At 33.9% G+C, this 12,521-nt stretch overlaps 4 protein-coding genes across 9 annotated transcripts in view; 1 reads left to right on the forward strand and 3 right to left on the reverse strand.

The window, feature by feature from the left end:
* LOC123012584 (laminin subunit alpha-1) overlaps nt 1-669 on the reverse strand; it is a 29,341-nt gene extending 28,672 nt beyond the window's left edge. The window contains exon 1 of the mRNA XM_044410603.1: nt 437-669. Within this exon, the coding sequence (XP_044266538.1) occupies nt 437-533 (97 nt within the window). The 5' untranslated portion in view covers nt 534-669. The remainder of the gene's footprint in view (nt 1-436) is intronic.
* A 148-nt stretch (nt 670-817) lies between these two features.
* On the reverse strand, nt 818-5,615 carry LOC123013336. 2 transcript variants are annotated; one of them, XM_044411791.1, is made up of 7 exons: nt 5,235-5,615; nt 3,941-4,164; nt 3,743-3,887; nt 3,569-3,691; nt 3,319-3,501; nt 2,691-2,958; nt 818-2,311 (listed from the first exon to the last, which is right to left on the reverse strand). In XM_044411791.1, the coding sequence occupies exons 1-6, from the start codon at nt 5,341-5,343 to the stop codon at nt 2,780-2,782; spliced, it is 963 nt and encodes a 320-aa protein (XP_044267726.1). In that variant the 5' UTR covers nt 5,344-5,615; the 3' UTR covers nt 818-2,311; nt 2,691-2,779. The 2 variants fall into 2 exon arrangements, with proteins under 2 accessions (XP_044267726.1, XP_044267724.1); XM_044411789.1 differs by having other exon boundaries at nt 3,319-3,516.
* A 697-nt stretch (nt 5,616-6,312) lies between these two features.
* LOC123013337 lies at nt 6,313-9,423 on the forward strand. 5 transcript variants are annotated; one of them, XM_044411793.1, is made up of 3 exons: nt 6,313-8,281; nt 8,325-9,118; nt 9,167-9,423. In XM_044411793.1, exons 2-3 carry the CDS (start codon nt 8,396-8,398, stop codon nt 9,356-9,358), a joined length of 915 nt encoding a protein of 304 aa, XP_044267728.1. In that variant the 5' UTR covers nt 6,313-8,281; nt 8,325-8,395; the 3' UTR covers nt 9,359-9,423. The 5 variants fall into 5 exon arrangements, with proteins under 5 accessions (XP_044267728.1, XP_044267729.1, XP_044267730.1 ...); XM_044411794.1 differs by having other exon boundaries at nt 8,328-9,118; XM_044411795.1 differs by having other exon boundaries at nt 8,350-9,118.
* Nucleotides 9,424-11,073: 1,650 nt separating this feature from the next.
* On the reverse strand, nt 11,074-11,813 carry LOC123012571 (larval cuticle protein LCP-17-like). Its single transcript, XM_044410591.1, has 3 exons — nt 11,684-11,813; nt 11,448-11,632; nt 11,074-11,401 (listed from the first exon to the last, which is right to left on the reverse strand). Exons 1-3 carry the CDS (start codon nt 11,693-11,695, stop codon nt 11,125-11,127), a joined length of 474 nt encoding a protein of 157 aa, XP_044266526.1. The 5' UTR covers nt 11,696-11,813; the 3' UTR covers nt 11,074-11,124.
* Between the last annotated feature and the right edge of the window lie 708 nt (nt 11,814-12,521).

A 12,521-nucleotide genomic window follows, 5' to 3' on the forward strand; every position in this document is an offset into this window, starting at 1 on the left:
CCATTTTAAATAACTTTTTGAAGTGGTGTGTATTGTGACCAAGCAGGTAGAAATGGGCACGAGGTGACAACCGTACTTTATTGTCCTAAAGGGCCAGTGTTAAAAGTGAAGGAGGTAATAAGGATTTTTTCTGAGGATTTCTAATGGTCCCTGTCTGTTTTTTTCAAACTAAATACAGACAAACCAAATTTACGACTACTTTTTGATATGCTTCTGTCAGATGTGTGTAATTGTGTATTTTATTTATTTACGTTGTCACTCCGATGGAAGGCCGGCATATGCATATCCGACAATAAATCATGGTATTTTTTCTACCCACTGCGATATTATCATTTATGAATCACAAATTAACATAGTAATTTATTAATTCCGGATAAAAATAGTAAAAATATGAGCGCAATGTCTCGAGTAATTATATGTGAAGAATCTGTGCTACCTTGTTTTTTAAATCTTCCGGCCTCTGCGAGAAAAAATGTACACAACAACAGCACGGTCGTTCTAAGCCACATTTTCCGTTTATTTTTAACACTCATTCCAAATTCGAATCACTTATTTTTAAGCAGGCATTTTTTCTATCATCACACATAATTTAAAAATTCGAAAGCTCGTCGAGATTTAGACAAAAAGCACGTGGCGGCCGCCTCGAGACGTCTCGGGACACAAACTCCACGGTACTGTTGGATCGGAAACTGAGGTGAGTTTACCTTTATGCAGCTGAAATAACTCGAATAGCCGCCTCTTGGCTCTTGAGCGTCTAGTGTTTGAAAGGAAGAGATGTATTCGTGGTTGCGGAGCGAAAGCTCCAATAAAAAGTACCCTGGTTCAGATTTTTTTATTAAAGAAACATTTCTGTACTCCATTAAAGAACACACACGGACATTTTTATTGATAATTTGCTAGAGGACTGTAATTTTCTAACGATTGGTCAACAGTGTATACAGGGAAGGGTGATTTTTCAGTCAAGTCGTAAGTTACGCTGAAATTTTTCAGGGAGATTTCAGCGTAATTGCAACTGCGTGATGCTTTTGAAAAATTCCAAGCAATGAGTAGAGAGACATTTGAGGAAATGAAATCATATTTCGTGTATGGTGATTATAGTTAAAGCTCGAAAATGGAAAGGCCTTGAGGCTTTCTAAATAATTAGTTTTTTACTAAACATCGGCATTGTTTTATTGTAGCGGACAATATTAGTACATAAAAATAAATTTCTTGTGAGCAAATTTGATATGTTACAAATGCTTTCGGTGATATTGCGAGTCCCTGATATGTTTCTGTTTCGTGAAACTTATTTGGCGAGTTGTTACCGCTTTTTGGTAACTTTGAATCGAAGTAAAATGAGTGGCAAGAGGAAAATTTGCCCACAAGACTATAATAAGCGTACTACGATAATATACAAATGAAGCCGTCCTGAAGCTATTCTATGTAATTACTTATCTAAAAGATATGTGTATAAACATACTCATCAGGTCTGCTATAGTAAAAAATGGTACGAAATTTCATGTAGAATAACATTGGAGTTGTTCGCGCGATGCAAAACGAAGCCTTGACTCACCGTTGCCCCAAAAATCGAGTCAAAGCGTCGTCACATCCATAGAAAAATTACACTAAAATACCGCCTTTAGCAGCAGCTTATTGTTCTATACATACAAGTTTACACTCGTTCTTGGATAGACAAATTGAAAATTCGCTTTATTGTTCTAAAGGAGGCTGCCAGTGACCTCGACAGCCATGGTGATATACAATTACAGTGCTTTTTCCACTAATTACATCTATCTAGTTAAACATACAGTACTATAGTGTCGTTCGTATATTTGTCTATTGGCTGTGTGCGTTGATTCGATACGTTTCCTAAGCTTTCTCCAGTGGCGTATCGTCCGGCCGATGCGCCTCCTGTCGGCAGTACTGAGCTGTGTGACATCACAATAAACATACAATTCGGTCCCCCCTCTCAAAAAATGCTCCCTAAATTATCATCTAGATTAGGCTAATTTTTTTGGTTTTTGTATTGTCTTTCACACGAAATGTGATGTTAGTATCGCTTCCCCTCGCAAGATTTTTACCAATTTTATTGACGCTAAGATATGTACCAGACAGAATAGGTTAGTGTCGAATTTTAAAAGAAAGCTGTGTAAAATGCACTGTTTCGTACTATACTTATACATTGCTAAACGTAAATACAGTCCGAAGGATAGTCAAACACACAGTGAGGAGAGGTCACGTGGCTGACAGTCGATTTGGTAGAAAACTGTGCTGTAGGCCGAGCGCTGGGTTCTGCACTCGACTCACCCTGCAGGCTACGACTCGGCCGCTTCTGCAAAAAAACACAAATACTATAGCCGCGCTTTGTTGAAATTGTGCCAAGATTTACACATAACATACTCAAGTTACACATGTAAATAATGCGATTTAATGTATTATTGGTAATTACAACCAAATGTAATCACAATTTCAAAGAAACGCAGGACAATATTAGATATTTTATATATACCAAAATCCACGATTGGTGAATACAATAATTTTCTTCTCTCTTTTGCTCTTCTTTCTTGTGTTTTTATAAAATTTGCAAATTTTGGTTATTCTAGAAGGATTCGTATATTTTTACTTTTCGCTTTGGTTTCAAGATAGAAATGAAAGTGTTTTTAACTTTCTTATTTTTTGTGAACTTGGTGTTGTGGGGGTTGTTTGCTTACCTACTGCTAGACGAACCATTCGTCTTTTTGACTTTGTGAGACTAGATCGGCGTCTCCCCCGTTGATGGGCGCGTTGGGCGCCGTTGGTCTCACTTTGCCTGGCAGTAGAGGCGGGCCCGGGCCGGCGTGCTGAGGCGGAACCCTAGTGGGCCCGCAGGGTGGCGCCAGTTTCCCTGAACGGCGGTTGCAGTGGCGGCGCCAGCACTCGTCAAAGTCGTCATGCTAGCCCCCTGTTTCATCGCACCATTCGAACCGTACATTTGCTGAACTGGAACCGAAAGCACACAATTTCCCTAAAGGTACAGCTCTCCCGAGATTCACCGGCGAATATTTCGCGTGTCATTTGCTTCGATAAACAAGATAAATCGAAGGATTTTTACTCCCGAAACGCCAATATTGACACGAATAGCAAATTAGGAAGAAAAGAAATCTCCAAACTTGACCCAAAAAACCAAACAAAAATTGTTACCAAATAAGTAGGAGTAATTTTTCCAATTGTATAACAAACACGTCTAAATGTGTGTCGGATGTCATAAAGGGCGGAAAATTGAATTTTTCGCTCCGAGTGATGAATTGGCGTAAAATCGAGTCGGAAAGTTTAGCTTTTCGGGCTAATTATCTTACTTACGTGGGTATGGAGCGTTCGGTTGGGCCACGTTTCCGTTTCCGGATCTGGTTGTGGCGCTCCAGCCGCGCTGACATAAACATATGGAAACGGTAACAATGCAAACTAACAAAACTAACAAAGTGCTAATTACTGTTACAACAAACCACGTCATTTCCAACCCGAGGATTGTTCCTGTCTCGTTATCTGGAAAAGAAACACCTGTCAAAAGAAGAACTGATGATACAATTGTTTGCTCAATATTCGGACTCACTCTGACATAAAGTGTTTGAAGATTCATCCGAACCGTCGGCACAGTGATTGATGCTGTCGCAGACCAAATCCGTGGCTATACAAAACTCACGCAAGTTGCAACGAAACTCAGTACAGGCATGCTCTGAAAAATGGCATTACCACACATGAGAGTAAATTTTTTCCGCCCGCTTACTCGGGTCTTTTACTGCCGTTATGACGAGAGTAAAACCGTTCTCGTTAGTGCCCCAAGCGTCCGTTACGTATTTGAGAGTAACGTAATTGGTGCGAGTGAACATGGCCCCCAGTGTTTGCTTTGTATTTCTACAGGATAGGTCAAACTGAAACCAAATATTTACCAAAAAGATGGTCCAATTGCTTCCAAAGACAATACCTTGTAAGTCCCAACTGCATGCGCTCCATCATAGATGTAAAGATGGTCGTTGCAGTCGAGTTGCAAAGAATCAAACCGTAACATAAACCGTTGCAGAATCGAATGTGTTTGAAACGTGATAACGCAATCCAAGTTTCGCTCATTTTTTGACCAAAGTACGGCACCATCAATTTTCCGGTAGAGTTGTTGCAGGAAATGGTTTTTGCATAAGGATTGCATAGAGTCTGAAACGGAGATATTTTTGATGAATTCCGTTTTTTGGTTTTCATCAATTTTCATTTTATACTTTACACCTCTTCTACTTGACGCTCGCCTGATTGGTTCTTTATTGATCGCGACAGGGGATAATAGAGAGACCTACCTTTAAAATACCAATTACTTACACATAACTCAATGAACTGGATGATAATTTGAAACAAATCTACCGCGAATCAAATTTGAATTAATCAATTGGTTGGGAGTCAAGCTTTAGATATTTACATAAAAAAATTATTTCGTAAGCAAACCGAAAACGCTAAATTTGAAACCTGTTGGGCGAGCGAAAAATTTCCTGAGAAGAGGCGGATAATGCGAAAATTGCCAACGGTATTTTCCTGTTACAAAGCATAACTTATGGGGTTACAAAGGTGAGATCAAAGGAGGATGCATAATTAACGTATTCAAAATCTTCAAACTTGCTAATTTCTTCCATTTACGCTTTACAAAGCAATTTTTTGAATCCAACTCCACACTTGCACAATGATGACTTGTTTGAAGTCAAAAGAGTGAAAGCTTTGTTGATATGTATATCTATAGTATCAAGAGTTAGAAAAAAAAAATTCCAGCATTTTACCGGAAAGTAGATTAACATCAATTTAATGACAAGTAACCCTAATCACATTAGATTGAATTATTTAATGTGACTGTGTAAAAATAATTCATAAATTATAAAATCGATACCAATTCTATTATTTCAGTTACTAGGGCACTCAAGTTTTTCGGTCATTACTAGGTTCGAAAAATATTTTATTTGAAGCATTCGTAAATCATAAAGTGGTTTCGAGTTGTAATGGTTTTATTATCTGAAATAGCCCTTCCCTTTTAGTAAAGCCTCGTTCACACTGCTTTTGACTGTTTCAACTATAGTACCATTGCATTAAAAATGACCACAACGTCATAAATTATGCATCAGCATGAACATCTCCATGAGAATTTTTTAGTAGACAATTTTTATTTCAAAAATTTTTTATAATAAAATAAGCACTGTTTTATCATTTTTTAAATCTAATTTACACATAGCACACGAAAAACTCACAATATTTGCTTTTTTCGCCGACTGCAAACGTAGTGCATCCTACGATCAAAATAACGAGACAAATGATCACATTGTATGGAGGTCCTGGTCCTCTCTGTTTCATCATCATTTATTTTCACTCGAGTTCCCTAAACATAATGACCATCACTTTTCCATTTTCGAACCCTTCGTACCGGAGTCGCTTGAAGTGGTCACTGTCACACTGCGGTTGGAAAAATAGCATCATTGGTATTTATCCTCATGGAAAAGGCATGTTTTCGCACTTTTTTTCAAAATTTCACTGATATGTTACGGACGCGATATGTATGTCGGTTGTAACGATACGAATCTGTTTTAGATTGTGATTTTAAAAGCGTTGCTCGCGCACGATTCCGCCGTCGTAAAATCGATGACGACGCCGGCGACGCTTACAACCCCTTCCTAGCGGTATCTACTGTGGTTCTTATTAACTAAGCCTTCAACCCCAAAACAACGACCACACGCAAAAAAAACGCAAAATAATTGGATGCAAAACACGAAATTATTGCATTCGTGAGAAAGAAAAAAAATCTGCCAGGATTGAATCAAAAAAATAAATATTGATGAAGCTGCTGTTTTTCAAAATAAACACACTCCTAAAGAATTTTTTGATAGATTAAGATTTAGTTATCAATTTATTTATTATTAAACCTAATCGTATTACAACAACGCAAATTTGTTGTTTTTAATACATAAATCAATATTTAATCTAATTACGATTTTCTTGTTAACACTACTGATATAAACATGTTTGTGTAAATGTTTAAATTCTTGTAGATTTACTTTACTTATCTTGTGATGATAAAGACCTTTAACCTCAATATTATGGCAATTTTTGTATAATTTAAAATTATTTTAGTAAGCTTAAATTTCTACCTAGATTAAATTAATTTTGTTAGTGCTTCGTATTTTAATGGTAAGCCATTTTATGTATCATACAATTTTTCTCATTAATTTAAATAAAAATATGTATGTCATTTTTAGCTATTAACATTAGAGAATGGTATCTATTCTACTTATTTCTTTTTTTCATTTATATTGTTTGAGTTGGACTGCAATGATAAAATTACGAAAAGAAAACTAGTTTATTATTATTTTTTATTTCGATGACTGTTACTAATTAGTAACCTGTTCTAAAATATGAATTAAATACTTAGACAAGAGTTTTAATATGACATAAGGAAGTTACTCGTATAAACCAATATAAAAAAAAAAACAAAAAACACAGTTAGGCTATAAGGCTACTTTACTCTCGATAATCAATGATCCAATAATAGTTATTTACGAACCGAGTGCGAGAAGACACTTTTTACACCCGAGCGCATTATTGGGGCACGAGCGACGAAGAAGCGAGTGCAGCCCTTTGCGCGAATATGTCAAAAACGTCTTTGCGCATCAAATTTTATACAGCACTTTTTTCTTATTAAGAAAATTGATTGTGACCAATAGTTATTAGGTAATGGCGTTTAAACATTAAACCAGATTTTATTATTATCAAGTCAATTTATTTTCACAATGCTCAAAAAGTATGCTTTTTGACTGAATTTGAAGCACTAGTCTGTAAAATCTACATTCGCGATTAATGGTTGCGGTCGCGAAATGTTATTTTGAAGGTAGGACTGAGATTAAAAAAAAGACATTGATATATTAAATAACAATTTAATTTTTAATTGGATTGCAATCTTTTCTTACATAAGTTCCTAAATAAGTAGTAATATTAGACGTTCGTACTTGCAACAAACAAATTTTTCTCAACATGTTTTCATTTACGAATACTTTTTATCACCACTCATCAAATTTCAAGTTCGAATTAGATTTTTCATTTGCTTAATGTTTGAAAGTCTTTAGGAACCTTTCTTACCATATTTTTTATTCTCTGTTCTTTGTCAACAAATTTTTTAAGACCAAATGAATAAAGTGACTAACTGCAACTGCCATACCTATGGCTAAATTCTCTTTTATCGTCATCACAAGTGATAAGAATTTTTTCAAATTTCTATCAGTTTAAATTGCTTTAATTGCATTTGATAGATTAGGCCGATATTAGTCTAAAACAAACTTGAGACTTTTATATAAATTATTCCAAAAGTAGTAATAAGGTATACAGCAGTAGAATGTTCGAGACTAATGTTGGTTTCATTTTACTTGAAAATATTTTTTTTTACCCAAAAATATTTTTTTTACTTTATGTGTATTATAAATATTATGCTTAAAGCTTTAGAACAAAAAATAATTTGTCAATTGCCTCTTTGCTCAAAATATTACGGACGTATTTAATATTATAAAAATATTTACATCTTAAAATGTGTAATAATATTTGAAAATGTAGTATTATTATTCAAATAAATGTCACGTAATGGCATGCTATTTTGAGAACTTTTTACTAGTAAACGTAAGCGTTTTTATAGCTGTGAAATGAATAATATATTCCTGCATGATACGTTATTGCTCTTGTTGTCATCCCTTTTATTTTTAAAAAGGGCATAAAAAATTCAGTGCATCAAAATACTGACATAATTTGAAATAAAAACTGAATTTAATTTCGATTTGAGCAAACACATTTCTGCCTAACTATAAAATTTCTAATAAATTTATAAAATTTAGAAAAAAACATTTCTCTTTAGAAAATCAAAATTTAGCGCGTTATGAGGCTCCATTTTAAAACAATCGTTATCTTTGCCATCATTTAAACAAATATTTTCTCGTAATGATTATTGTCTTTGATAAAATTAATAGCTGCAAAAAATCTTAATTAATCGGAGATAGAAAAAAAATATTAAAATTTAAAGTTTTGATAAGGCGTCAAAAACAGGTAACTAATAGGGGTCTCGAATGCCGAAATAACGCTATAAGGCTTTTCGAGGCCATCTATCAGTAATTATCATCAATGTAATTTTCACCTATAAACTATTTAGAGATAAACAATCACTCAAGCAGTGATAAAAAATTGGTATTTCATCAATTTAAGTTTTAATCAGTACAATTGTCATCCGTTGTCTCTAATACTGACTTCACAAAACAGTTCCTCTGTGAGTATTTTTATTACAAATATTTATTCAAATTCTTCTGTAGCAGATCAGCTTTTGTCGTATTTCAGTGAATTAAAACGAATAAAATGTTTTCAATTGTTAACAATCTAAACAATGAAAATATATAAATCAGACGGCTCCTACATCAACAACCCGACAGATACAGACTTTGGATGGCACCTAAATGATGTAGTTATTGACGAAAGTGTTCCTTTTTACCAAGAACACAATCAGAAATTGTTACAAATGGAAAAAAAGTCGATTGTTGTAAAATTGTGTGACAACACCGTCGAAACTGCACCGATAACAAGTGTCATAGACTTCAAATTAGGCGATAATTTCCAGGATATTAATAGAGAAATACCCTTTAAAACACAAGTTTGCAGTTTGATCAACCCTTGCACAATAGAAAGCAAAGTCTTGCTCTCCGTGGTCCACTATGCATTGTATAAAAATTTCGATCGAAACATGATTAATCTGGAACACTTTAAAAACGGAACCAGACTCCCATTCTGTCAAGACTTGGAAAGCGTTATCCACGATGAAATCCAGACTTTTAGTCGCGATAAAAATAACGTGTTGTCCCTGATGATGGATTTGATTTTGAGTGAAAATAAATGCGATCGCCACGAACTAGGTGCTGAAAAATCCGAGTTTCAAAACATTGATGTCGTCGATGGATTCCAATATAAACATTTTTGTTACGAGTATAAATCCGGAAAAAAAATTTGTAATAATTTGAGTTTCGACGATGTTATTAATCAAACGATTACAAAAATCCGGAAGAATACGGCAGATATAGATTTAGAAATAGATAAAATTAAAAAAAGTTTTGTGGTAAGAATGCAGGATTTGCTTTATCAAGTGTATTAATTTTTTCTGTAGGATGATATATTTTGCGTCAACGTTCTAATTCATAGGGCGCAGAAGCTGGAAAAAGACCTAAGAGAGACTAAATTTTTGAATGATTTGATTCATCTTTTGAATGGAGAGTTGGAGAAAGTAGCTTTGAGGGAATCTCCGTTTCAGATTTTTTTGCATTCAGGGCAATATGATGACCTTAACTTAATAATATAATATTATTTATTTGTGTTTAATTACATCCGATAATATGTATTTGAAATAAACATGTTTGATAATGATATATCTTATTATTTTGTTTTTCAAACTTTCTGTTATTTTGCCCCCGATGTTATGCAGCCAACATTGATGCAGTTGTGGTTCTTTTCCGAGTTTTATAAAGTAAGAAGGTTGCCTGGTAACTTTGCTTCGAGTCACTAAAGAGCGAGTAAAATGGCTTTATAGTGACGTCAATGGAGTTATGCCACAGATTAGCTAATCAACTAATCTGTGGTTATGCTCGATCAACCGCAGGTTGCACTTGCAGACTGCCAGATTAAAGGGACCAACGTCCTGTTTTAGCCAAGACATGTTTAGGTTTTTATTGACTTATTTTGTTTTACTTTTTTTTTTTTTGTCTGATGTTGATCACCTTATGTCAGATTTCAGATTTGTGTTATTGTTATTATGTTGCATCTTGCATTATTTACCACATCTTCCTTTATAGATCTTGTATGCTTCTAACCTTATTCTTAAATTTATTACTCAATATCGCAAAAATTATGCATCGCAGAGTATTTTAACTTGTTGCATAGTGTTCAGCGGGTAATTTTACGTCTAAAAAAAAACATATTTCAAGCTTTTTTAAACTCAAAAAATTCGTAAGTTTTTAAACGTTTTGTGTAATTTTTTGAGTCTTTAAGATCACTGTAAAAATGTAAAAAAACGTTATATGGATCAATTTTAAACTTAAAATTTTTTTGATTTTTGTCGAGATTTTTTTTGTTCGATTCAAAAAGAAATAAACTTTATTCACAATAGAATGAACTGTATTATTATACAATATTTTGACAAATTGTTTGACATTATTTGACAAATTTATCATTTTGTTATTATATTTTTATTAATTTAGTTTTTTGGAAAGAAAATTTTGTATGCACCTCTGAAATAAACAACGTTAATCTCCCAAATGAAAATCCCTCGGCTCCCTTCAGTCGCCTCTGACATTATCTATATTCTTGGAAAAAATAATAGTTATTTATTCCCTTGATAACTATTAAAAATTTTTGAACTTAAAATGAAGATTTACAGATTTTTTTGTAAACTACCAACTATCAGTTAATTCTAGAAAAATTTCATATCGATTCAGAAAGAGTAATAAATGAGGTATTTGAAATTTTACCGATTTTTATCACTTTGTAACTTTTTTTTGTAACTTCACTTCAAAAATAAAAAATATTTTATTTTGACTTTCAAATTTTTTCAGCCTTTATTTTTTTTTAATATTTTAGCTTACAAAATCACATTTCTTATAATAATTCTACAATTTGTTTTTTAAATAATAAGTTACATTTATACATTTTGAACAATGTGAAAAATATCGAGCGTTTTTTCAATTCATATCTTACGACTGTTAGAAAACCAAAAGTCGGTATTTCCACTAATTTTTAAACTTTATATTTGTCCAGAAATCTAATAAAAAAATCTATCTGGAGAGCAATAATAATAGTTTTATTCATGTACTTATTAATTTTCGAAAATAGTGAAAATGATTGAATTGTTTTGAAGTATTTTGAAAAATATTAAATGCTCTTTTCTCTTTTTATTAAATAAGTGTTTAATTAAATATGAATTAATAAATTTCAGTACTTTATACAATCTAAAAACTGTTTTTAAAATTCTCGTCCTTAAGAAGGCCAACTTTCGCTTTCCTTGAATTAAAAACCCAAACGTTACTAAAACCACTTTATTAAATTTTACAACAAAATTCGCAAATCCTAAATTTAGAATCTTCTTTGTCCATAAACCGCACTTTCTGGCTCGGGATGCGCCGCAATCCATTCCAAAGCCCTTTGAATCGCTGGAGGAATTGGGGGAGCAACAGGCAAATGACTTCCCTGCGGTTGGTACCCGTTACCATCGGCGATATAAGACACTGAAACTTGTTCTCCTTCAGGAGACGTCCATGAAAAAGCTCCTTGAGCAGTCTTCTCCAACTCGTTGCCGACAGCCCGAACTTCAGCTCTTTCCTCGGCATTTATCCCATTCTCCGTCTCGTAACTAAACGAAAAAGTAATTTTTGCGTACTTGTGGAAACCTTACTCACCTGTATTGGTAACTGCCATCAGGAGACGAGTCTTGGCTTTGGCGGAGGATGGCAATAGGGCGGTAGTTGGAGGCAGTGGCAACGGGTTGCACTGAAACAGCGCGAACGGGTGCGACGAAGGGGCGGCGACCCAAAATATGCGAGACATCGGCGAGGGCTGAGGCCACCAAAGCGCTAACCACAAGCTAAATTTTGCTTTATTTACTATAATTAATATACGAATAGTTGGTTCTTACCAAGCGAATCATGACTGGTGTTAGTGAAGCGCGATTCAGTAATAATCTAGTTTCAGAAATTTCTGATATTTATACTTGATGCAAATTAGTTGGAGCGTCGGATTCACAAATCCCCGTTTTTCGAATCAGGTGCGACTCGTCCATGAAGTGGACAATAAAGTGACTCATAAATAATGTCAATTTCGAAGGCGGTTTTGATCTATTGGGCCATTTTATACGAAACTGCTCATAAAAAATATTAATTATTATCTGGTTATTGCGCCACCGATTGAATTATTTAACATATTTCACAATTCGTCCATCTCTCCTCTTCCCATCTTTGTTTTTTAAAAATTTTATCACCATAGCTGAAGTGTTAATTTTCAAATTAGATAAAGTGGTATGCACCCGTTTTGCATTGTTTGAAGTCCTTTCCAAAAGAAGATAATGCAAATGTTGAAAACTTCGATTTGCATTTAAAATGTCAAATCGTTTTTTCTGTGGAATTTTTATTATCCGTAAAAATACGTTCATTGGCGCGCCACTGATTATTGAAATGTGTATTCTTCACTGGACGCTGGAAAGGCGGCATAAAATTTTAAATTGTTTCATAATAACAGATCCATCAAGAGACCTTTATCAAGGACGGTCAGTATTTTACTGCGACCTTTTCAAAAGATGATATTACAATATCTGGAATGTGATATTTATAAAAAAAAGTAGCTTCAATATGTAAAATTGTAACATTTTCCGCAAACGTTTCATAATAAGTTATGCGCTTCTGGGTAAAAATAAATAATAGACTTGTGGCATTTCAACTTTTACATAATTTGAAAAATATTAGTGACGTCTGTATTGA

The sequence above is a fragment of the Tribolium madens genome, unplaced genomic scaffold (assembly GCF_015345945.1).
Source record: "Tribolium madens isolate multiple individuals breed KSU strain unplaced genomic scaffold, Tmad_KSU_1.1 Scaffold_96;HRSCAF=242;Tcas5.2_LG5, whole genome shotgun sequence".
NCBI lineage: Eukaryota > Metazoa > Arthropoda > Insecta > Coleoptera > Tenebrionidae > Tribolium > Tribolium madens.

Excerpts from the sequence above, each read along its gene's own strand:
- LOC123013336 (XM_044411789.1), bottom strand. The coding sequence starts at position 5,343 with ATGATGATGAAACAGAGAGGACCAGGACCTCCATACAATGTGATCATT. Across the intron at positions 4,165-5,234 it reads CGGCGAAAAAAGCAAATATT|ACTCTATGCAATCCTTATGC; the intron begins GTGAGTTTTTCG and ends TCTCCGTTTCAG. Across the intron at positions 3,517-3,568 it reads TTCAAACACTTTATGTCAGA|GTGTTTCTTTTCCAGATAAC; the intron begins GTGAGTCCGAAT and ends TTCTTTTGACAG.
- LOC123012571 (XM_044410591.1), bottom strand. Across the intron at positions 11,402-11,447 it reads GATGGCAGTTACCAATACAG|TTACGAGACGGAGAATGGGA; the intron begins GTGAGTAAGGTT and ends TTTTTCGTTTAG.
- LOC123013337 (XM_044411792.1), top strand. The coding sequence starts at position 8,396 with ATGAAAATATATAAATCAGACGGCTCCTACATCAACAACCCGACAGAT. Across the intron at positions 9,119-9,166 it reads AAATTAAAAAAAGTTTTGTG|GATGATATATTTTGCGTCAA; the intron begins GTAAGAATGCAG and ends TTTTTTCTGTAG.